Source organism: Thunnus albacares, chromosome 9, assembly GCF_914725855.1.
Source record: "Thunnus albacares chromosome 9, fThuAlb1.1, whole genome shotgun sequence".
Classification (NCBI taxonomy): domain Eukaryota; kingdom Metazoa; phylum Chordata; class Actinopteri; order Scombriformes; family Scombridae; genus Thunnus; species Thunnus albacares.
Genome location: NC_058114.1, coordinates 14,798,302 through 14,823,370, shown reverse-complemented (window position 1 = coordinate 14,823,370; position 25,069 = coordinate 14,798,302). Strand labels below are relative to the sequence as shown.

General features: G+C 39.4%; 1 protein-coding gene and 1 long non-coding RNA gene across 4 annotated transcripts in view; one reads left to right on the top strand and one right to left on the bottom strand.

The window, feature by feature from the left end:
- Positions 1 to 25,069, bottom strand: part of LOC122988726 (adhesion G-protein coupled receptor D2) — a 98,512-nt gene that overhangs the window by 17,448 nt on the left and 55,995 nt on the right. For both annotated transcript variants that reach the window (XM_044361289.1, XM_044361291.1), the window contains 2 exons: positions 24,763 to 24,916; positions 3,365 to 3,453 (listed from right to left, as the gene is read on the bottom strand). In XM_044361289.1, the coding sequence (XP_044217224.1) occupies positions 3,365 to 3,453; positions 24,763 to 24,916 (243 nt within the window). The remainder of the gene's footprint in view (positions 1 to 3,364; positions 3,454 to 24,762; positions 24,917 to 25,069) is intronic.
- LOC122988728 lies at positions 1,165 to 4,602 on the top strand. Of its 2 annotated transcripts, none has more exons than XR_006404870.1 (4): positions 1,165 to 1,240; positions 2,054 to 2,148; positions 3,247 to 3,338; positions 4,423 to 4,602. It is a non-coding gene; the product is annotated as an uncharacterized LOC122988728 (long non-coding RNA). The 2 variants fall into 2 exon arrangements; XR_006404869.1 differs by having other exon boundaries at positions 2,513 to 3,338.

The following is a 25,069-nucleotide window of genomic DNA, read 5'->3' as shown; positions in this document are numbered from 1 at the left end:
CATTAATCAAACACAGCTGAAAACAATCACACTCTTAACTAAAATTTCCAATGAATGAAGTCTCTGATGGCAACAGTCAACCAGTGCAGAACACACCATCTCCACTTCCCATCATTAAGTTAACCTTGACCAACTAACCAGGCACACATACACACTCACGTCCTCCCATCCTTTGACTGACTCACACATTTTGTGGAATGAGACCACACTTCCATCCAATAACCTCTGGTGTGAACTTAATTGTGTATACTCAAGTATTGAGTTTCGAACCATGCCTGGGTCCCGTAGCTCTCAAAGAGAAACAGACGCTGTGAACTTGACAATGAGTGAGAGAGAGATAGAGTGAAAGAGAGAGAGAGAAAGACATGGACCACCCAACGGCTGAGAAGAAAAACAAAGCTGGGTGGAGAGCAAAGTCAGCTTCGATCACATCGGAGGTAGGACAGTTGGAAGTTGTTGTGCGGTAGCAGTTTGCCAAGGGTGGAAGAGGAAAAGAAAAAGTGTAACGCTGGAAAAGTCATCTGATCTTAGAGTCTGTTTTTAGTTGCATTTATCTCAAAACAAAGATGCAAAAAATCCTTTATTTGGTTGAGGTGAGTGTCATTATCCTTATTGCATCAATTTTTTCGTTAGAAGTTCACCAGTTATGGTATCATTTCCTGTGTTATCAAGGGAGAGGAGGTACACGTGAACAGTGGTTCTCTATCTTGGACTCAGAACACTGCTGGTTTTCATTCCAGACATTTATCCTGCTTCCACTTATTATTCAGAGCTCAGGATTGCTTACTTCAGAGTAGAAAAAATAAATTAAGACAGTCCTTTAAATCAGTGTTCCTAAATGAGAGGTCAGGTGTCTTTTCTCAAAGTCCAGTTCCATGTTTTGACATTAAATGAAAATGGCTGCTTAAACAATCACCACTAGGGGTGTCATGATAAAGTTTTTTTGGCCCTGATTCCAATCCGAGTCCTTTAATATTGGGTATCTGCTAGATCATTTTACTAGAAAAGATGTATGACTGTTGGAGTTGTGGGAACTGCAAAAACACTTGCAGTTGTACAGTGGTGTTACAGAGTGGAGTTTCCTCCCTCACAAATGATCTGTACAGACACTGATAACTTTAGTCAAACAACAGCCAAGTTTAATGCTGGCCTGTCATCAAGTCACTCGCAGAATTAACATTAATGATCCACAGCTGATATGACCTGCTTCTGGTGATGTTTGTCATTTTAAACAGCGAAGGTGAGTGAGTAGAATTAAGCAAAAATTAAGCTGCTACCTAAAAGTTTTGTACGGAGAGAGTGAGGAGAGATAAAACATTTGTTATTGTCTGAGTTTCTGTGTATTTTGCCAACTTTCCTGTGTCAGGTGCAAATGTTCACACATGAAGCAGCACTGCAACACTAGCAGGCTGAGGTGAACAAAACACAGTAAAGTCTAGTAAAGAAAGGATCGGATTTTTATCTGGTTTATTTTAGCCGATACAGATCCATTAGTATATACCCTTATCTTAGATCAGCTCAGGACATCCCTAATCAACACTATACTGTTACTTGTACAAGAACATTTTTCATTTTCATGCATTTAAATGGGTCGTCACACAGAAACAGTAACAATATTTGGTTAAACTTTTACAATTAAAAGTTTCTGGTGTTCATGACCAGCCAATGTGTCTGCCATTTTATTCATCTGCTACAAAGTGCCCTAAAAAATTCTCACAATCGAAGCAAAAAAGTAGCATCCATGACATGAACACTAATTTCTGTTAAAAATCTACAATGCAACACGCCACTTTTTATATAGCAAAAAATTACTGTTGTGAGACTCCATACCTGTCAGTGATGACAAAAAATGATTAATAAGTGCCTGACATCTCAATTTACTGCTCACTGCTGACTGTCTAATACATAGGAAGTAGTGAATGAGTGAGCGAGGGAGTGATTTTGGACATAGCCAAACATTTAATTGCAGGTGTCCATGTTTTTTCAGTGTACAGCTTGCACAGCATGACAGCTGAAATAAATTTACATAGTTTTCATGTGCAAAATGATATAGGAGTATCAGTATTCTGTGTGGCAGGACTGGAGATTTAAAGAAGTGGGCTTATGGCCAGCCTCGAATCACCGGATGAACCAGGAAAACCTCAGAAGGTAAAGTGATGAACACTCTCACTGCTGAGAACAACCACTCGTGCCCTTGAGCAAGACACTTAACCTCCTAGCGTATGAATCTAAAGTACAAACTGGATAGACAAAGCCAAATACACCATGTACAGGCAATAACTTTCAAAACAAAAGTAATATATATATATATAAGTAATCTATTTTATCTAACAGAAAAGTCAGTTATTTCAAGAACATCCAACATTATAAAGTTTATTCATTATCCACATTATTTTACTGAACACAGCAGATTTTTGTGATGAAAAAAGACTTTGAATTTGAGATAAATGTAAGTAACATGTTAAAGGGGATACATTTTGCTGTGTGATGTGGTACTGATGCTGGCCACCAGGGGGACAAGGTATGCAGGGAGCTTCATCAGACTTGGAGGCTTCAATTTATTTCAGTGGGGAGGCAGTCAGTCAAGCAATGGTGAGTGTGTGTGTGTGTGTGAGTGAATGTGTATGTATGTGGGGGGTGGGGTGATGCCTGGCTGTAAGTAAGACCTGTAAGTAGTTTTGTTTTAATCATTATATTCTTATTTATCACAGATCATGAGGTACAGCTACCAGATGTTAATTTCATTCACTTTAAAATGTTTTATATTATTTAACATTTATATGGAATGAAATGCCCATGCCAGTCATCACTATGAAGCATGAAATGGTGGTAGAAGGCACAGTAAAACTGTTAACTCACATTTTACTTTGTTTGTTTTTAAGCTGAAATAAGGCTTTATACTGTTAATTTGTAGTCTGTATAAAGTATTAACTAGTGCATATCTTTTTAATTAATTACTTTTTACTGAACACATTTTTATAATTATAAAACCATTTTTACTTTTTAAAAAATGTATTCACTACAGCATTAATAGGGGAAAATCACAAGTCCACTAAAAATGTTTTGAATGGCCTATCAAGTCCTGTAAAGTAGCTTAATCGAAGTGAATTGAATCAAACTATATGTAACTGAGCACAACTGAAATGTACTAAATCAATCAGTGTACTAATACACTACTGCTGTTGACTGTGTTAACATAACACAGTAATCGTTCAGCCCCTGACTTCAGTCTGTTTTTGTCCTCAGGTTAAAGATCAAATGCCGCTGTTGACCCCCTGAACTGCCCTGTTACCCAAAGCTCAAAGTACCACTTGAGTGACTAAAACTCTATGTTGTGTGTAGGTATGTTAAAGGAGTCAGTTACCTTTCTATGCAGATGAGTGCCTTTGGAGGTTTGGCTCAAGGGATTTTCTATTCTCTCTGGATCTGGATCACAAGGAATGGACAGCTGACCTGAAGACAGACAGAAACACACACACACACACACGGAGAGAGAGAGAGAGAGAGAGAGAGAGAGAGAGAGAGAGAGAGAGAGAGAGAGAGAGAGAGAGAGAGAGAGAGAGAGAGAGAAAGAGTTAGATCTGCCAATAGTGTGCAATTCAACTGAAAAGTAACCAAATACACACATGCACACTCACAGACAAGGACACGTGCTTAGAGCAAGTAATTGAGCAGGGCTATCGTAAAGTCATGTTGCAATGAATAATTACATATAAAGGACTATTATTTACATATTTGAAGATATTGAGACATGATAGAATTTTATGCATATTTTACAACCCAAATGTTTCCCCTGAAAGATCCTAAGATAACATTGTGGGTGTGATTATTCTATTTCATATTTGTACTGAAAATGAAAAGGAAATGATACAGAGCCCGTCCAAGAGCAACATTCAACAGCGGTTAGATGTGGTCTTTCAGATGCATTTGCATGTGCTGTATACACCCTAAAACACACATGCACTTGGATGCCAGCATCATTTAAATGCTAAATAATTGTTAATATTCCATTGTGCTGTAATTTCAGAATCATAACCTACAAAAGGACCACACCTCATCGCTATAATGTTGTATTTTGGATTTCCAGTAAGTGGGCAAGGGAAGAGCCACTTTTAGTAATTTAACTATTTGTCCCATGCCTCTTCTCCTTAAGTATTTAGTAAGAGTGAAGAGTTCTCTTCTAAAATGCTATATAAAAACAAGATCAAATTCAGCTAAACATTCAGTACCTCAAAATATGAGGTAAGTGACCTGTAATCTTACAGGTCACTGAATAGAGGCAAACAAAACTGAATTACAAGGGATAGCCCAAAGGTGAAGGATTATAAACTGGAGCCAATTAGAGCAGAAATGAAGAAGACAAGACAGGCGTGGCTAATGATACCATATTCATCAACTTCTGACACTAATTTTACATTTCAGGCATTTTACTGAGCAGGCACTGTAGGGGCCAACTGTTCTCCAAGGACACGTCAAAAGGCCAGATGACTGCTGATGGACGCACTGGCTGCTGCAGGGATCCAATGGAACAATCTCTTTAATCACAATGCCTCCTTGCTATTACAAGTCAATAAAAACATCTCTGTAATGCCTACATTTTCATCCACTGTGTACAGATTTGAGAACCCAAGTTGCTTAATCTCATTTTTTATTGTTCATACACAAACAACTGTGAAACAGAATATATCTTACTTAACGATGACTGTGTTCCATGCACAAAATACAACCCCCTGCCTTAAATAGTACTTAAAAAAGCTTCTTTGCAATGGACATGGAGGCACAGGTGATCACTGGTGGCTGACTACAGCTTGCATAGGATGATTGAGAACAATTGGCGCTTGTTTTGGCCCAAATTACATCAATTGACTGAAGGATATCCTGATCTATCTCACACAGCTTGGTAATATCACCAACTTTTATCCCATCTGCAAAGGCTCTGATCATTTTGATTGTTTTCCCAACCAGGGAAATCATTCACTAGGGCTTGACCTATTTGAATTGGTTGATGATCCAGAGTTCAGGCACTATGCTAAATTTAGGCTATTTTCACATTTTATGGTGGAGAAACTTGAGCTTAACATTATTCATGTCCACAGCAGTCCTACAATCTGTATGTTAAACCTAAAACTTACACAGATATACAGACATATGGACACAATCTCGGTAGGTATATCATTGTCATCAACCTATCCGCCCCATGTGTCTGTCTACCTGCCTGTCTGTCTCTCTCCTCTCGTTCAGGGCCTGTCGTGACTGCTCTCCAACAGGCCTTCTGTGTCTGGATTAATCTCCCTGGATGACTGCTGATCTGAAGGAGGGTCGGCCGCCATCCACAACCACCAAAACTAATTTCACTGTGTCACTTCATGACACCCCCGCCCACTACCCAAAATATTGCAAAATATCTTCATCTGTCTCTGTCTCATCTACATAGAAGAGGGCAAGAGGGCGGGTGACAAGTCCGAAGGAGAAAGGTCAGCGCATTGAAGGAGTTCATCATTCTAAGGTGTCAGAGCCGCTCTTTATGAAGCAGATGAAGGGAAGGGGAAAAAGGAGAGGATAGGGGGGAGGGAGGGAGTAACATGGAGAGGGGGGGGTGGGGAGTGGGGGGTCTCTTTTTTATGTTTGTCTGGTTATTGGTTATCAGCCAAAAGTTCGTCATGGGCTACAGAGTTGGCTGACATCCATTGAGTGCAAATCAATCATCATACTGTTTGTGTTTCACCATCACATGTTTGATCGTATCTTAATTATGAGAAAACTACACACACACACACACCATACTCAGACTACGAATGGTCATTTGGTGGCCAAAAACACAGCAGACGGTTTATGGGAACACCAGAAGCTAGTAGTCAAACACACATACACATATTTTCAGCCATTCACAAATGATCACACAATGTATCCGCAACACTTGCTGGCGTCTGGCATGAGGCAAACAGCTTTTAATAGCATCAAACCCACTGCAGTTTGTTTGGGACCATCTGTCCAGTCCATTGTGTTGCTCTTTGGAAGCCCATCGGGTGACAGCTGATGTATGGGCTCTTACGAAGTCCCCAGCCAGGCCCTCGGGATCCTGCCACACTGTTGTCTCCCTTGTCTACCATTTATTTCTTCGTCCTTTTCTTCTGTTTTGTCTTCCTATTTTCCTTATCCGTTTTCTTCTACACAGAGTATTTTTATGCCAGTTTATCAAACGCAGGAGTAGGGGGACAGGAAACTGTATGATTACATGTGTGTATGTGTCTCTGTGTTTAAGTGGAAGGCTGAGAATCACTGTCATTCTTAGTACTTATCACCTGCATTTTTGGGGGCTACTACGGTAGTTTGTGCAAAGGGTAGCGCTATTTCTAAAGGGAAGCTATGGGTTGACCTCTTCAACTCAATACAGTCTTTTAGACAGTTCTCTTAAAGACAGCATGTAGCATTAGAGGAACAACATGTTAATGCATGTCCAGACTAGCTTTAAAATTCTGTCATGGTGGTTGACACTATGTACATTAAGTGCATTGACTCCTCACAGATGCAGCTATTATGCAAGATGGCCACTAAAAAAACAAATGTATTGGGATCTCATCCAGGATCTGTTTTGTACAAATACAATTTTTCAGTATTTTCAGCCATCAGTAAATACACTGATAGGTCTGTAAACTGAATTGTCAGCAGTATAAATGCAGGATAGTTGGGGAGTTCACAAGTGTTGACCATTAATTGGAGGGTTAATTCAGGACATATGCATGATTCTGTAAATGCAATTGTTAGAACAGGTACTGTAGATTAGAAGTGGACTTCTGCAATGTCTTTATTGGTTATGATGCATTCTTGTATGTGTACATAGTTTATTTTTTCTGAGCACTATCTCCACTTTTGTCCTCCCAATTCTGAATTTTCTATTGTTTATGGAAAAACACCAGTGTGAATAAGGTGGCTTGTTGAGAGGTTGAGGGGTACATTGGAGTTGAGGGGTGGGGGGGTGAAAGCTGGGTTCAGGAAGTTTTCACTCCTTTCTTCCCTGGGTGCCCCTGGCCTCTCCAACTTCTAGTCAACGGCTGAAAGAAGCCAGACGCAGGCAGGATAATCACTACCTAATAAGAGGCTATATTGAAAGCAGGCTGGTGCTCGTACACTACAAGTTGGACAGGCATGTGCATACACATACATACTCACACATACATGCATATGTGTATTTGAATGCATATGCACCCACATAGTTGGGGCAGGTGTAATTATGGTGCACGATGACACACTTCAGACAGAGGAGATCACTCACAATCTGCACGCATGTGGACAAGCATGTGTACAAAAACCAACACACTCACATGCACACACAAACACACACACCAGATCCAGATCCTTTTTCCTTCTTCTGATTTTAGTCCACTACCACCATCCTAGAAAAATGTTAGCATATGGCACAAGATATCAATAATTTCATGATATATCAATTATCAATTTAGGAAAAGATTGAACCGGATCCCCTGGGGTTTTGTGTATGGTTGGTGTCTGGTTTGGTTTGACCTAATGAAAGAGTATGAGGCTAAGCATAGAAACTGAAGTCTTACCCACACTCAGAAAGTGAAAAGAATTCCACAGAACCTTTGTGGATTGTTAAAGATTCAGCCGCATATTACCCATAAAGGTTTTTTGAGGAAAAACTCTTCATAAAGGGTCCATGAGCATTGATGTTCCAAAAAACCTCTAGCATAGTGGTATTATAAGTCAAAAACCTTGCATTGCCACAAGTTCAGCTTAACAGAAACTCCAAAAAGAGAATTGCTTTTACCTTACCATATAACCACACAGTTTTGAGTTTACTGGTTTTGAAAGGGTTTCATTGGCCCAGAGGTTGTGAAAATTATACTTATAAACTAATTAGATTAAGAGGCATATGGTTTTTCACTTGTAATGATATGTGTTTTTTTTATTTTTTTTTGGTCCTTATTAAGTATAAAAAGTAGACTCTCTGCTTCCTTTGTATCTTGGAACAACCTCTGATGAAGTTGAGAGAGCATGTTGGCAGTACTAAAACACTCTTCCCAAAAACGGCTGAAGGAATCTTCTAACTACCAATCTTACATTTTGGCAGAAAGAAAAATGGCTCAACATCAACCAGTGTTGATGGGCTTCAGCTCAATATTAAATCATCACAGTTTAAATAATGTGGCACTCCTGTGGCCTACTGTTCCATGTGGATTTTAACAATGACCATATATTGTTTTTTTACTTATGTCTAACTGTGTGTTTTATGGAAACAAACCAAGAGATTGATTTACGAATCCTACCACAAATTACCATAACGGCTGCAATCTTTTGCATTCCTGCAAGATTTGAACTCAGCACTGCACTGATTATGTAAATGTTTACTACATTTGACAGCACAGCTACTAACACAAATTACTGTAATATTTCAGAACTGATGAATCTAGTCAGTTTTACATGCCATGCTTTAAAGGAATAGTTTGACATATGGAAATATAGCTTATTCACTTTCTTGCCAGTGGTAGAGTAGCTTCACATTTACTGTCTAGACATGAGCGGTGTTCTTCTGCTTCACTTCTCATCTAACTTTCAGCAAGAAAGCAAATAAGTGCATTTTCCAAAAAGTCAAACTATTCCTTTAAGCCAGCCATTCACTTGGACTAAACTGTATGAGGAAGGATACCACCACACTATGTGTAATACTGAGGCAAATATTAGATTGTGCAGAGGCAACAGGTGCTGGGAACACGGTGACAGCTTAAGTTGTCAACATGAGATCTTACTTTGTTCATTAGAATGATAGAAAATCTAGCAATCCAATAATATGTAGACTTTCCCTGCTCTGTCTTTTATGATAATTTGCTTTATTTCATTTGCATATCTCTTTCATCCCTTTTTGTCACTCTCATCTTGCTGTCTGCTTCCATCTTCTGCAATCACTTCTTTTTTTCAACTTACCTCTCTGTACTCTCCTGTGGATTTTTGGCTGTTGAGCGTGTTGTGCATGCATTTACACAGAACGGGGTGTGCATTCCTTTTACCAAATGATCTCCCTCACCTGCACATCTGCTATCATTTAATTAACACTCTGAGGAGACTCTTTGGGAGCAAAAACACTGTCATTTACAGTACAAAGAACAAAGACATAGAAACACGCACATTAAGACACATACAGTGTGCATAGTAAATGTACGTGCACGCACTCATAGATAAATAACTACTGGGAAAAAAAGTTCTACACTACAATAATGTACAATAACATTAACAGGCCAAATTTCTGTCCACTGATTATAAAAACAGCAAAGAAAACTAGACACTGCATGTGTCAAAGAGGCTAAAGGCATGACGGTATTTCTGTAGCTCAATGCTTAACACTATGGCTCTTGTACAATGATTTTGGAGATGCTACTCCTAAACATTGCAATAAAATTTAAGTTCAAAAGATTGTTTGAAAGTGATTACACTTTTACAAATCTTTAACTGTAAATCCTTTATTACACATCACAAATTCAAACTCATCACTATAGGGGCATAAACTTTAGTAGTGTATATTAACTGCAGTGTAACCATAGTATGTAGCGTATACTACACTACATTTCATTTGGGTTTGGTTACAATGTCTGATGCCAACTAAATCAAGCTAAACGTTTTTACGGCTCTCTTTAGGCAACTTAAAGCACTAAGTTAAGTTTAAGGAAAGACTGTTGTCTTGGGTTAAATATTGAAAAGGTCAATGCTGACTTCAAGCATGAGACAGGATGTGTTTACTTTTTGAATATGTACGGTGTTTTCAGTATCCTACACCCAACCGCAAAGGGTGCAGACGTTCACCCACCATCCATGTCAACCAGTATATACACAGTATACAGTATATGAACTGGAACTGTCTGTGAATGAGGAGCAGGTGAGTGGGTCAGGTGATCTTTAGAAGAGGGAAAATTCACTGTGGCCAAAGCAGAGGAGGCAAGTCAGGGAAGGCAGTTGATTATGATGACAATGATTAAATGATTATTAGATTAATTTTAGTTAGTTATCTGTCTTTAAAGACATGTGAAAAGTGACAATAGCAAGTGTTGAGTTTGTATTATAAGCCTGCTAACTTTCTCTTGTTTCATTGTAATGACTGTGCTCAATTAAGCTGGACCATTAGTCCAAATGTAAATGCCGCCGCCCCCCCCCCCCCGCGTGGCACAGCACACCCAGTGTCCTGCTCTTACACAATCAGCAGCATCAAAATAGAATCTATATTCTCTTCTCTGTCTTTTTTTTTTCATTTGAGTGACTATGAGGAGCAGTAGCAGCAGCTGCAGCCTCTGTCCCTGCTCGTGCTCAGTCGGGGGAAGGCAATAGGTTTAGCAGGCGAGGAGGCGAGGCAGATTTATGGTGGTGGAGGTGACCTCTGGGGCCGTAACACGGTGATGGGTGAGTGGCTCTCAACGGTAAGCTACTGGCACTTGACAAAGTGCCCGAAGCAGAATGAATTTACTTCTCTTTTCCTCAATCATCAAGCAGCCACTGCCCTGACCCCCATCCTGACTGCTATAACAAGATCTCCCATCTCACAAGGGCCTGAAAAATTTACTGTCACATCTACTTTTCAATGAGCTCAAGTGAGCACTTCTTTCACCTTCAGCGGAGCAGGTGCCGGTGTGGAGGAGGGCTAACCTGCCCCAGTGTGTGTTTGTGTGTGTGTTTTATGTGTATGGTGTTTTGGTGTGTGTGTGTGTGTGTGAGAGAGAGAGAGAGAGAGAGAATGTACAGAGAAATGTGTGACAGATCCTCCCTCACTTATCCAAACACACTGTCTCACACACAAACACACACTCACAAGCTTTTAAACAGTATTTTAGGCATCCTGATAGCCGAGTGGTTAATGCACATACCACATAACTGCAATACCCTCGGTTCAATTCCGGGCAGGGACCTGTGTTGCATATCATTACCCCCCCCCCCCCCCTCCAAGAAAAAGATGCAACTGCACAAATACAAGATCACAGAAACAACATAAAAAACATACACCACTGTAATCACATACAAAACTTGCATGTTTGCACACACACACACACAGTACAACAATCTCCCACTTCTCTCATACCCTCTCTAACACACACACACATAAGGGGAGAATGAGGTTGCCAGGCAGGGACACAAAGGGCACTGCTATACGGATGTCAGTAGACACCCCTACCGTTTATATTAGAAGTCAATCTACCTTATCACATCCACACACACACACACACACACACACACAAGCATTATGAAGTCTGTGTGTATGCCAGCTTTCATCAGCTTGATGGCAGTAGAGTTGGACTTAATGATCCTGATATTTTTTTTTATATGCAGTCGATAAATCTTGGTGCACACACATTCATTCATTTCACCTTTCTTGCACTCTAGTTGGTGAGGTGAAATCACAGTGGATGAATGTGACAGAGAGTAAAGTAGTCCAGACTAAATATATACATTAACAGTTTTGGAATTTTGCAATGAAAAGTACAAAAACAACCGTTGTAGTTTCAGTGACATATTTTGTTAAGTGTCATGCAATAAAACCAAACAATAATTATTCCTTTAATTTAATCAAATCCAATTTAACTTTTGTTTGGTAATTTTTTCTTTCTTGCCAAATTCTATATAATTTTTTAAAACTTTAAATTTTTAAAAACAATATATCATATTAAAAAGCATTATAAAATATTTTACTGTTTGACAAATATTTAAATAAATAGGTAATAGAGCAATGGAAAAGAGTGGGAAAAAAACGAAAGGAAAAAAGGGATAAAGAATGTGTGTAACATAAGAGCAATGTGAGAAGTGCATTGTTCTGTAAAAATTGGACGTAATGAATTCTACATCTCATCTCTGTATTTTCACTCACTCAGTAATAACACATTTTACTAATTGGAACGATGGACTTCTAAGACAACTAATCAAATTCCAAATCAAATCCACCATCAATGCTGTAGATGTGAATGTCAATGCATTTACATTTTGCTGAAGAAGGCAACAATGTGCAGAAAGTTACTTTAGCTGAAACTTATTTCAACTTTAAGAACCAGAGCTGGAGGAAAAATTATGCCACTTGCACTACTGCCAACACATGGGCTTTCCTCCAGATATTTCCAGAAAGCCGACCATTATAGAGGGTTCAGAACATTTCCTTCAGTGCTTGAACATCCTGAAAAATGTTCTCTTACAAAAAAAAGTTTCATAAGATATTGCTTACATACAATCATTTAAATGATGGCGTGAGCATCATTTATATTACATTACTTTGGCCTTTTTTAATTCCTTGGCCATTAAAACATACAGTTGTGGCTGACATTCAGTCTTAATTGTCTCCACAAACTGATTCACTGGCAACAAAAAGAGAGAAATAGCTGGTGATGGCTCCATTTCTTTTAATGGTTTCTGCATAAAAATGCCCTTGTATTTAACAGTTACAGTGCCAATCAATATGCTGTATATTAGACAAAGAAAGTTGGTTATGCCAACATTTCATTTTGTCAACTTCACTCTTTATGATGTCATAACTAATTTAACCTCTTTTCTTTTATGGGCTGCTCTTTTGCCCACCCTCGCCCACTGGGATAATGTTATCATGATGAGCCAATAAAAATCAATGATTAAACATGTGTAATTTTCCAGAGACGATGTATTAAAATTTATTGTCTCTCTCTCTCTGGTGAGCCATCACATCAGCCCTGGAGCAGCAGACACTCTGTGGGTTACAACTGAAAATAAAGAAGGGCATTAAAAGCTATTCAATAAGCCACTGTAAAATTGATCAGGCTATAAAAGCTGAAGCTGCTGCCCGCCTGCTCTCCACCCCTCCCACCCACTCCAGAGGAATGTGGCTGTGGAAGAGTAGGAGGAATGAGGGAGAGGATGGAAAAAGCCAAAGAGAAAGAGTGAGCAGAGAGCGAGAGAGAGACAGAAAAAGGGGAAGAGAAAGAAGAGAGAGACTGAAGCTAAGAGAGGAGGGGATGTTTAAGGAGCAGAAAGGGGGAAATGAGAAGAGTGATACAAGAGACAGAGTGAGGAGAGAGAGATGAAAGAGAGGGTGAAACAGATGAGAAAACAGAGACAGAGAGGGAAAGAGGAGCTAAGATTTCTCTGCTGAGATAGCCCTCACTGTATAATCACATACAGTAGAGGTTGAATGACACAGAGCGATTTACCATGTTACACCTTAATTAAACCAGTTACATGAATATTTATACCACACCCACATCAGAATTGGGCCACACCCAAGCCCCCAGCAACTCAAACGTCTGGTACTAGGTGACACTTTGTTATTGCCGCTAAGAAAATATTGTGCTGTGGTGTTGTTTGCTGATTGTGCCAGTTTATCGCAAACTAGCAGCAAAGAGGAAAGTTCATTTCTATAGAGAAAAAAAAAAAAATCCCATCAATCTTTCCCGCCAAAAGACAATCTATGCTTTTTTCAGTGACCTCAGGTCACAAAAAAAGAAAGATGTGGACATTCTCCTACCAACTTCAATACGTACAGAACATCCAAAAATGAGGAAAAATACTACTAGAAAATCCCGGGAGATTTATTGTTTGATAATCTATATGGACAGTATTCCACTTGGGCCTTTCTATTGCTGAAAAAAAAGAGAAAGAAATAAGAAAATTCCAGCGGCGAATAGCGGCGTTGTTGGCTGAATCAGTGGCAGTGGCTCGGCAAACTGCGTTTTTCTTTTAACTTTCAATTCTCCTAAGCATCCGTGCTTCACAGCCTCTAGGGCTATTGCCTTTCTCAATCTGTCCCTGGAGAGGCAGGAGTTATGGTCCCTGTCGATTGAGGAGAAAGGGATGTTATTCCCCTGTCACCTACTGGTCGCGCCGCCATCCTCCCTGCCCTGATCTACGGCCTGACTCCCCCCGCCTCACCCCCCGCCCTCTTCCTCACTTTGCTTCGTCGTAAGCTGCTGGCTATGTCGTTGCCATGGGTTGTTGAGATGAGGACGATGGAAAAATGTTCTTGGGGGGGGGGGGGAGTGGAGGTGCTGATATTGGTTTAGAGGTGCTGTTGGCAGCTGCAGGATGGTGGTAGTAGTAGTGAATGCTTTAGTAGTATGTTAAGAGACTTGCAGAAAATCTGCTGTATGTGTGCATTTGTGAATGAAAATTCATTTGTACAAACACAGTGAATACACGCAGGACAAGAGGGAAAGAGCACTTGAGCAAAATTTATGATTAAGGCTGATGTACCTTTATATAAAAAATGTTTAGTGCAGCTTTATATAGTGCATATTTACAAAGAGTGTTCCCTCTTTGCTGGGGAAGGAGGTGATGGTGTAGGGGGAGTAAACTGTGAGACAGCCTGCCCCAGGGGAGGTGACCTGCCCCGGGGCACATGCAGGTCCTTGAGTGACACCCTTGATAGGGGAACAGTGACAGGGTTAAACATGAAAGGCAGTTAGCTGACGGTTGTGTGTGATCAAAGCTGTGGTGCTGGCTAACTCTACGTCACAGGAGTCTCCGTAGGTTTGGTTTCAAGTTGGGTGGTTGACTACAAACAATGAATTGTATAAATATAATATTTTTCATATATATATATATATATATATATATATATATATATATGTGTGTGTATATATATATATATATATATATATATATATACACACACATACACACACATACATATATATATTATATACATATATTTAACTGCCACAGTTTGATTTAATATTGTTTGGGTTCAACTTTATGAGTATATTATTATTTAAAATAAAAAAAATCTAATTTTTGGAATTTTAATGTGGTTATTTAGACAACATGACAGCTGAGGGGGTAAATAACTGGATGCAATAAAAAAGGTTTTGGTGGGATTTAGTCCAACATCATCATGGGTACATGTTGCTGAAGATGGGGATCTTAACCCCTGCACCATCTCTGCATACATGCAGTGCCAATAACAATCATTCAAGAGACAAAAGCACAGCTCTAATGTGTTGAAATTTTTCTGGACGAGTTTGCATGAATGTTCCAATAAATTTTCTGTGAGATATGAGTTTCATCTGTGGTTTCTAAAAAGTTCCTACGAAGACAATGTGTCATGGTTTTGTTCTCTGGTTTTGTTGAAAGAAGGACTATCAAGATTCAACAAACTGCAGGCCTCCTTAAACCACCAACACCACCAATGAACGTCAGCACAGACATCAGTACACCTGACACATGCTCAACAGAGGACTTCCAGACCTTGGACTGCTCAGCCCTATTTCCATACTGGCCAATGCTCAGCCTCTTTTAGGCACTATTGCACCTTAGGCAAATCCTGAGTTCGTGAGGGTCTCTCTGGGTGAAGGAATAAATAAATAAGCAGATAAATAGATGAATAACCCAGAGGAATGGGAGCCCATGCAGCTTGGCCATCCATCATATATCCTATTACCACGCACTCAGCGGCACCTGCAGTATGTATAATGCAGTCAACCTCCGTAAGCAGATACAAATTCAACTCTTTTCCACCTCAATTTGTTATATCTGACAACGCTACAGCTTGTGCCCTGTTGTTTTTTTGAATTATGAATAGATTCCCTTCACCAGACTTTCGCCTGTGCGTGATAGCGTGGCGTTGTTATGCAGAACAGCTGCGGAAAACAAATTCAAGAAGCCTGGTACGCTTTGTAGCGGCTGGGCGAATATGCATAAACAGTTGCGCTTAAAGCCACTTAAGAACAACCAAATGGGCTCAATATTTCATCTTTTGATTTGTTTCATTGGGTGTGATGAAGATCAAATGCCAGAGTGTAGTACGAGTGCAGAAAAAGCAGTTGTTTAGGTGTTTTAAAAATGATCCAGCACTGTTTTTGAGATTTTTCACACAATAGTGAGAAATGGTAGAGAAGTGCTTTCACTGAGAATTTAAATCTTAATTCCAGCTAGAAAGTCCTTTTCTGCTCTTACTTTATCAACGAGACTTGGAGCTACAAATATTACAAATATCATTCATAAGCGGAGAGAAATTAAGAGGGAATGGAAGGAGAATGTGTCAGAGGAAGACAGAGCAAAAGAAAGAAGAAAAGGAAAGCTAGCTAGTAACTACAATTAACAAATCAAATGCAAGAGGAAGAGAGAGAGTAAGGAAAATCAAGTGGGAGAGAGGAAGAGGAATGTAAATACATAGCAAACCCACCATTTTGACCACGGCCTGTTTGTTTGGGTATTTACACTGTGAAGCTACAATCAAGTCCTCAAAGCTTCAACCCACATGACAAGAGCCCATTTCAGGGCCACACATCTTCTAAACAGCCAAGCCAAATCTCAATCCACACACAGACACACAGACACACACACACACACACACAAAACCCCAAAGTCATATCCACTTATTTGTCAATCATTTCAAAATGCAAAAGGGATGCAGGGAAAATGAATCAAATTTAATTTCTTCACAGAGAGAGAGAGAGAGAGAGAGAGGGGGAGAGAGGGAGAGAGAGAGAGAGAGAGAGAGAGAGAGAGAGAGAGAGAGAGAGACAGAGAGAGAGAGAGAGAGAGAGGGTAGGGGAATGCAAGTTGTGAGGAAGTGATGTTTTTGGGACTTGGCTGAACTTTTGAGCCCTGTTTGGTTAGAGCAGATGTAGAATTAGTGCACATCACTTTGCATCAGCAAGATGATGAACACAAGCTGCCGCTCAGAGGCCAAATACCTCTCTGTCACACACTCTCTCACACACACACACACACACACACACACACACACACACACACACACACCTCGCCTGCAGTGTCTGTGATTCTGCTGTGTTAATTATCACTCTGATGTAAATTCCCACAGCAACAAATTCTTCTTCTTGTTCTTGCTGAAGCATGTTTGGTTTTTCCTGAATACAACTGGCCTGTTACACCAGTTGGAACTAATAGAAAACACAATCAGTTTTATACCATTATCAAACTACAAAAAAACTCTATCCCCCCCACCTCCAGGCAGCATATGAGTTTAAACTTCTGTTTTTAAATTGTCCAGTAAGATAGTTCACAGTTCACAGCAAACTGTTCTTGCGAGTCTTAAAACAGGCCTCAGACCACATTGACACTTGATTAAGAGGAACTTCACACTAAATTATTAGGAACTCCACACTAAATGATTTTTTTTTGTGCTGTACACATAATCACATTGATTCTTGTTGGCATATATTTTTTCCAATAATGTAATTTTATTGTTTAATTTTCAACACAGAACATTGTGTGTAAAAAAATATTTTTCTGCTCAACATTAGCTTGTCTGTGTCTGTTTGAATTTTCAAATTCATTTCAGCCTAACTCTCTTGCCCCTCCCTAACTGTGATGTCATAGTTAAGACTCTGAGGTGTATTGTGTATGTTGACCCCCCCTCAACTGTGATAACAGCTGCCGCACCAAGTATAAATAGAGGAGTACTGGCTGACTGTGGACCTAGAGTAGTTTATGTCTGTCATTCATAGCTGCTGGTAACACCAACAAGCCTTTCAAAGTGCTGATTTACAACATGCACATCCAAATGAGTAAAAATCACACTGTAAAAGAAACAAAGAGAAAGGTCAAACAGAAGTAATTTAACAGCTGCTTTCACTTTTTTAAAAACTGAAATATGTTGTATTCTCGAGCGTTTGTACATAAGTATTTCACAACTTTTTACAAACCAGTCTTCATTTATTCTCAACTCGCTCATAACATGGTGATATATCATAGAACTGCAGTACATACGATGCGTACTGTCCACAGTTAAATGACAAACTTTACAAGCTTATCATACTGTTCTAATTGAACATTATATGTCTCTACTGATTTGGTCATTGCGCCAATTTTATCAAGTTTTTTTTGAGTGTAAATATCTTCTGATAACACCAATATTTATCCTTGAAACATCACAACTTTACCTTGATATATGGCATTTAACTGCTAATTGGGCTTTGTCAGTATTGCACAGCACTTTTCATAGTGCAAATTCCACAGAAACGGACCTGCATATTGAGAAATGGATTCAACAGCAAGTACCCAGATGACATTGCTGCAAACATGCTGTCATTACACAAGGGAAACACTTTTTTTGTGTTTTGAAGCCAGGGAATCCTGTTGCATGTCAATGAATTGGACTAAACATGCATGACAAGTGATGGTGTGTGGGTGGAAGGAGGTAAGGGGGAGTCAACCCCGTGGTGGTGTCAGCAAAAGATCTGTGTGTAATCTGCAGAAGATGCATGCAATAGACCGCCGCACCACTTTATCTACAAGGCCCCTAATTGCAAGGGACGCTGAGGAACATATGTTAGGAAAAGAGGAAGGGGAAGGGGTGTCAGATGTCAGCAGTGTGCAGGCATATGGTTCCTACAAGCTGGGTTACGTAAACTGGAAATGACACCAGAAATCAGGTTTGCTAAGATGAACTTGTGAGGACTGCATTTTACTGTCCTCTTTTTCTTTATGTTAAACGGGGTATGGGGTGTAAACTAATCTATCTATCTCTGAACACTGTAGTTTCTTAAAATTTTAAATAAAACCTCATAAAATCTCCCCAAATATCTCCAATATGATTGTGACCCACAGATTTAGAAACATTGTGATAAAAAGGAGACAATAAGGAGAAGTGTCATCACCATTGCACAGAACTGACACAAATTAGACATGAAACAGTAAGACACAAGACACAAATTTCATATATCTATGGTCAAGTCAAACACTGTTTGAGGAAAAAGAGACCCCACAAGAAAACTCAAAACATGAACCACAAAAGAAAGATAACTGCTTGGCCATCTTTGCTTGTTACAAAGGAAGGAGGTTTTAACAAAGCAAGAAGATGACGTGAAGTAACACTGGTGACCTAGCATGTTGTTCCTGCTTACAAGGGCTCGCAACCTTCAACTCAGCCATTGTATGGGGCCATCTCATCAAGAATGCAATACTCATGCACATACACAAACACCCACAAAACCCTTGCCCTTTCAATTCAACTTCCCCCCCACACTTCACCTCCTATTCCTCTTTTATTCCTTCATCATACACTTGTCCTTCTCTTGTGTTCACAGCAACTATGTAATGCTCACTGACTAAGAAAAGGTAAGAACCCACAACCACGACACAGAAACCATCAGGTAGGAAATCAAAGTTCACAACGTTTATTCCAGTAAACAGGTATGGCTCAGAACCAGGAGACTGATCGAGAGAGAAGGCAGACTTAACCAGCAGGGATCAGGCAGAGAATCAGGCTGAAGTTCAGACGGGAAGGTTCAGGGATTGGGCAGGAAGTGCTGGAAAGCTAAGCGTAACGCAAAAGACAATCTGGTGAGAAGCTAGTGGAAATGGACCGGTATATATGCTGATGGACTAATGAGGGAATGAGCTGCAGGTGGGGAAATGTACAAGGAAACAAGGTGAAGGGAATGAGGTGATAGCATGGCATGAGGGAGTGGCAGGATTTGAAATGACAGGAGAATTAATAACCATGAAAACAAATGAGTAAATTGAATGAATGAATGAAGTATGAATACAGGGAGATCAGGAAGGATCAGTGTATTCATTCTGTAAAATTATGAGTGATGCTGCTAAAATTTCACTCCATCATTAATATCACTGGGCTACTAATGAATTTCACTCGCACACTGTGAGAGCACGATAACAACCCTACATTATTGAGGAATTGTTTTGAGTGATCCTCCCTCTCCTCGTTCGTCAAAGCATCTATGTGAAAGGTACTGTTATAAGAGTAGTGTAGCAGTAAGGAATAGGGCAGTGCGTAATGTGTATGCTTCATGTATTCTCAACATAACCCAGTGTCCACCTTGGACATTTGTGCCAACCAACTTGAGTAAACAGAAAGATGGAAAAGACATAACGGTATCAAAAGCAGAACACTCCCCTACCCCGTTGTTACACACACACACACATACACCCCCACCACCCACACAGGCACGCACACACACACACACACACACACACACACACACACACACACACTCCTACCATGAAGGGATTGACCTTGTATATGCAAGATACCACTATCACTTAGGAGATGCTGTGGTTATTGTAAGAAAAAATGGGGCCCATCTGTTTGTTGTTTGGTCTTTATGGAGAGAAGACAGATTTGATCATACAGTTGAAATAAAGGTGTCTCCATTGTGAAGCCACCACTTCCAAACGGCAAGATTCTGCTCATTCTGGTCCTACAATGGTTAAGCTTTATTTGTATTTCTTTACAAAATTATTTAAATGCTATTTGATCAACAATGACAGACAGCAGCATTTTAATGTACTGGATGGTTTGCTGAAGATCAGGATTTTGTATATTAAAAATACTGAATGATAAAGTTAATGTTTGACTGACCCGACCATAATCACATTCTCAGTGTGACCATCAGAGAAATTAGTCAAGCAAACATATACTGAAATTACTTGACAAATGTGTGAACACAAAGTAACAACGATTAAGTTGTTGTCTATGATCTAATATCTTAAATACTTAAGGTTTTTCAGGTGGTGGTCTTACTGAACTTTCTAATTTCCTTTGTGCAACATTATCCTACATCTCTTTTGTACACATGTGCCTTTAACGGGAATTCACAGTTGTACATACAAACATGCACAAACACAAGCTTCCTTTTGCTGCTGTCACCCCTTCAAAGCATCACAGAGATGTTTAAAATAGCTTAAAAAAATCTCTACTCCTTGTGTAGTATTAGATTATGGTCAGCGGTGTAGGGGTTCGTCATGATGATTAGTTACAGTGTATCAGGAGAAAGCAAGTTTGCCTGTCTGCTGCATATAATACGCATACAGTAGTCTGTACTGAATGAACACTCTGCCGCCGACCCAGCCCCAGCAGTCAATCACACAAAGCCAATTTGCATGTTGTAGCATTGAGTCTGGAGCAGATTGGAGGAGCAGCAAATGGGCTGCATAATATCATGTGACAATCAATTATTTCTGCAATTGTGTTACATCAAAAATATTATTTTTGATGCAGAGTTTTGATTTGTCTGGTTGCGTTGGAGGTTCAGTCATGTAAATGTGACGTAGGGACTGATTTAACTACTGCGAACTGAGTGAATGAAAGAGACAGTAATAGTGTCGGGGACCATGCAAATCACCTGCAAAGGAAACGCTGTAAATCACAGTGTGAGAGGTGCACAGAGCGGCAACAAGGAGCGATAACACACAGCACATGTACTATTGAAATGTGAATATCATTATTGCACAAGTCATAAACCATGACCATCATAGTATTTACCAGGTGAAGATACTGTGTGTTATGTGATATTCAACTGTTCTGCCTCATTGTCAGCAAATGAAATAGTTTTTTCTTTATTATATGTCGCGCTTTTCAAAATAATCTAAAACAATGTGTTTTTCAGCCTTTCAAACACATTTAAAAGGCTGAAACACACGTTCTAGATTTTTCTAGAAAAGTATACATTTCCTGATCTGTTTACATTTTTCCTTTAAATCTTTAAGTGAAATTATATCTCAGGGATCAGCATAGGAGGTTTTCTCATAAACGAAGGGTCATAATCTAAATGTTTTCTGCCTGGTCGTTTGTGTTGTCTGAGATATACCTTTTTTAACAGTTTAAGCACTTCATAAGCAGTGCAATCATTTAAGCAGATATATTTTCATAAATCTCTTTGCGTAATATATGTATTTCCCTTTTTTTGTGGCGTTTACAAATAAATCAGTCTAACTTAAGGGAAAAAAAAAATCTTCAACTGTCTAAATGCTTCATCAACTGGAGCAATAAAACGAATGACAGTAAGATCACCTTGAAATTACAAAATGAAACCAGGAATCGACCTCTCCCTTTTTCTTTCCCTGCTTTGAAACTGGTGTCTCCAATCTTTTCCACAACCAAATGACTCTTAACTCTGCTGAGTGCAGCATGGGTCAGGCAGCTAGATTGAAGCCAGGGTGTCTGGTTAGTGTTACAGTTTAACAGGAGATTTCTGATGTCTGATTTCACAGGCCAGCCGCTACACTCTGTTTCAGAGTGCCTTGCAGTAATGCATTGCAGATATGCCAGTTGGGGAACAGTGGGGGACTATATTCAGCACACGTTATGGTAATTTTGGAGGCAACGGTATTTCTATAATAATACTTTCAAGAGTACGCCTCCAATTTATAAATCCTTTAACATTGTCAGACTCACGATGGACAGTTACAAAAAAATCAAAATTGATGCAGCAGAATAAGAGATATCGTCCTTTTTATTATACACATTCTTCTTCTGTGTCGGTCAGATCCGGTTGTGTCGTACTAGTGGCGGCTAAAGCAGCTTGAGCCGCTAGCGTCAAGCAGAAATGAGGAGCAGGCCACAGAGGTCTGGGAACCTCAGTTGTTTCTAACTCCACACCAATTTTTTTTTCATTCTCAAACTTTTAGTCATCAGCCTCAATTGATGCTGCCTCAAGCGAAATCACTTGCGGCAATATATCCAATTTCCCGCACCTCCCTCTGGAGCCACAAAAGGCCTTATGCAACATTTTACACATATGCAGTACAACTTCTTAAGACCTAAGAACAGACTTTGCTGTGTAATATTGGTGGAGTTTCCCTTTAATTTTAATATTTTGTCCACATCATTTACTGTATATCAGTGAGGGTATAACTAAATATTAGAAACACTTCTCACTATAATGCAATGAAATTCAAAAACACAACAAACTACAACCTCCAATATGACTATGCTGTGCAAGCAACATTAAAATACAAGTATTTATGAAAACATACCACCCTTAGAAATGTGAGAGGAGGGTGTCATTAAGTTATCAAATGGGCATCTCCAATCATATGGTACATTTGGTTGAATAAATTGCCCCCTCCTTTGCCACAAACATACCCATGCCACACGTGAGCTCTCAACACTTGTTAATTCAATTGATTTAATCAGTGAAAAGGCTTAGCTGCATTTTAGGGGCTCAACTGTAAAATGAAAATTAAAATCCTTCACAGACAAAACTACCACTTAACAACTGAAATGTTCAAAAAGCAAGGCTACAGGTGCTGCCCTCTTCAAAAGAAGAGTTACATTATGAAAAAAAAAGTACATGACCCACAAAATATTTCACTTATTCTCATATATTCACATTTCATCTTTCATTCTAATTAAAAAATATATCACATAATGGGTGTCCTTCCTTGTTCTTTTTAAGTGACGGTGGATTTTTTGTGCTTTTTGAAAAGCAAGGCCAGCAGAATAATCAAATTAGCAAGCAATCTTGTGACTTGCTATTATGTTCACTTGTAAAGACAGCTGGGAGAAATCATTCTCTGATCAACTAAGAAAACTTTGTGAGAAAAGTTTAGAGATGAATTAGAGATGCCCTCCCCTCCCTCAACAGTTAATACTTTAGTGACCCTGATCAAAGTCCCAAATGTAACTGTTTATAATACTTACAGTCAAAACATGTATGTATTGTGAGTTCTGGATATAAGGATCCCAGATGGATATTGTAGTCAGGCAGGCAGAAGGTGAATCTGATCCAATGTGGTGAATCCAATAGATATAAGTATAACATTTCCTACAACTATCATAAGCATTTCATGTTTTCAATGGCTCTGTCATTTCACTGCACCTTCAACTTCAAAATGGAGTCGTTCTATAGCTCTTTCACTTGGCAAACATGGTGAATTTTCAAAGCAGGAAAAGCACGTGTACTGTAACTAACATTTGGTTCATCACTAAAGGCGCCTTTAGACTTGAACAACAATCATGCAAGTTTATTGCATGTCACATTGCAAAACGGCTCTATTAAAATCTTGGTTGCAATCTGTGTCAGACAGTACAATATCAATTTTAGGTGTGGTGAATCATAGTGCTATGATGTAAATAGAAAAAAAGTACATGAAGAAGAGACTGTGCCACTTTTTTTGTCTTTTTTTGTTTTGCTTTTGTTTTGGTTTGTGTGGCATCAGAGACTGTAAAAAAAATAATGGACGTGGCCAACGTGATGTCACCTATTAGTTTGTGGACTCCTGTTTTGAAGCCTTGAGTTTGCATTATGAGCATCGCCATCTTGGATTTTGGGAGCCAGAAGTGACCGTATTTATTATGGTTAGCTGTGCTAATTTTCACTAGCGAAAAACAGACTTATACTTACCAGAAAAACTGAACATCCAACTCCTTAGAGGGTCTTTTAGGACAACCAAACACTGAACTGAAGACTTTTTTTAGGCAATCAAATGTTACAATTAACTTTCATGAACTGAAAACACACAGCAATGCCCATGGCTATGCCTACACCATAATTACGTTATCTTACCAATGTTGTGGCCATGGTAAGGACTTGTCGATCACAACACAGCTATACCCTACAGTGTACCCTGCTTTATCATCTGTTTTACTCTAAATGGGACCATAATTTACAAAATAAACTCATTAGGAAAATATTTACTGAGGTAATAAATCAGGTGAGAAATAGAGTCATTTTCTCATAGAGTTCAGTGGATGTGTCACACAGTGCGATATAGGACCAGCGTTTTGGATTGATGAGCAAATATTTTACCATGTTTCTGTCATGATAGTCAAGTAAAGGGACCTTAAGCCATGCAAGTTAGTCAGCAGTCCAAATACCAAGGCCCTTGCACTGCACACCTGAATGGAGTGCAGCCTTGATTCATATTATAACCTGTAATTGACAAATCAAAATTTCTGCTGTGTTGCACTGTAATTTCTTAAATTATGTTTTTAATAACTGTTGCAAAAAGCCAAAAAGAAAATCTCACCCACATAGTGTTGAAAGTTTTGGGGCCAAGAGCCTGAACTTCCTTATGGTGCATTGCATTGGTCTGACAACTCACCTCTGGTCCCGTCTTCCTCCTTCCCCAGGCCTGGGGTGTTGCTGTGAGAGAAGGTAGGGGTGGCCTCATCTTCCTGGCTTGCGGTTGCTCCTAGTGGGAAACTGACAGGACGAGAGCTGGTAACTGAGCTGGATGGTCGGGAACTGGCACAGTTCTGTAAGAAATGAGAAGGCGGTGTCGGTACAGGAACATGGGAGGATTTTTTTGAAGTGACAGAAAATAAGTTCAAATTGTATTTGAACTAAACACAATTTATCAGACAGTTTAATGTCAACGTTGTGTACTGACAGACAATACAGGAAAATAT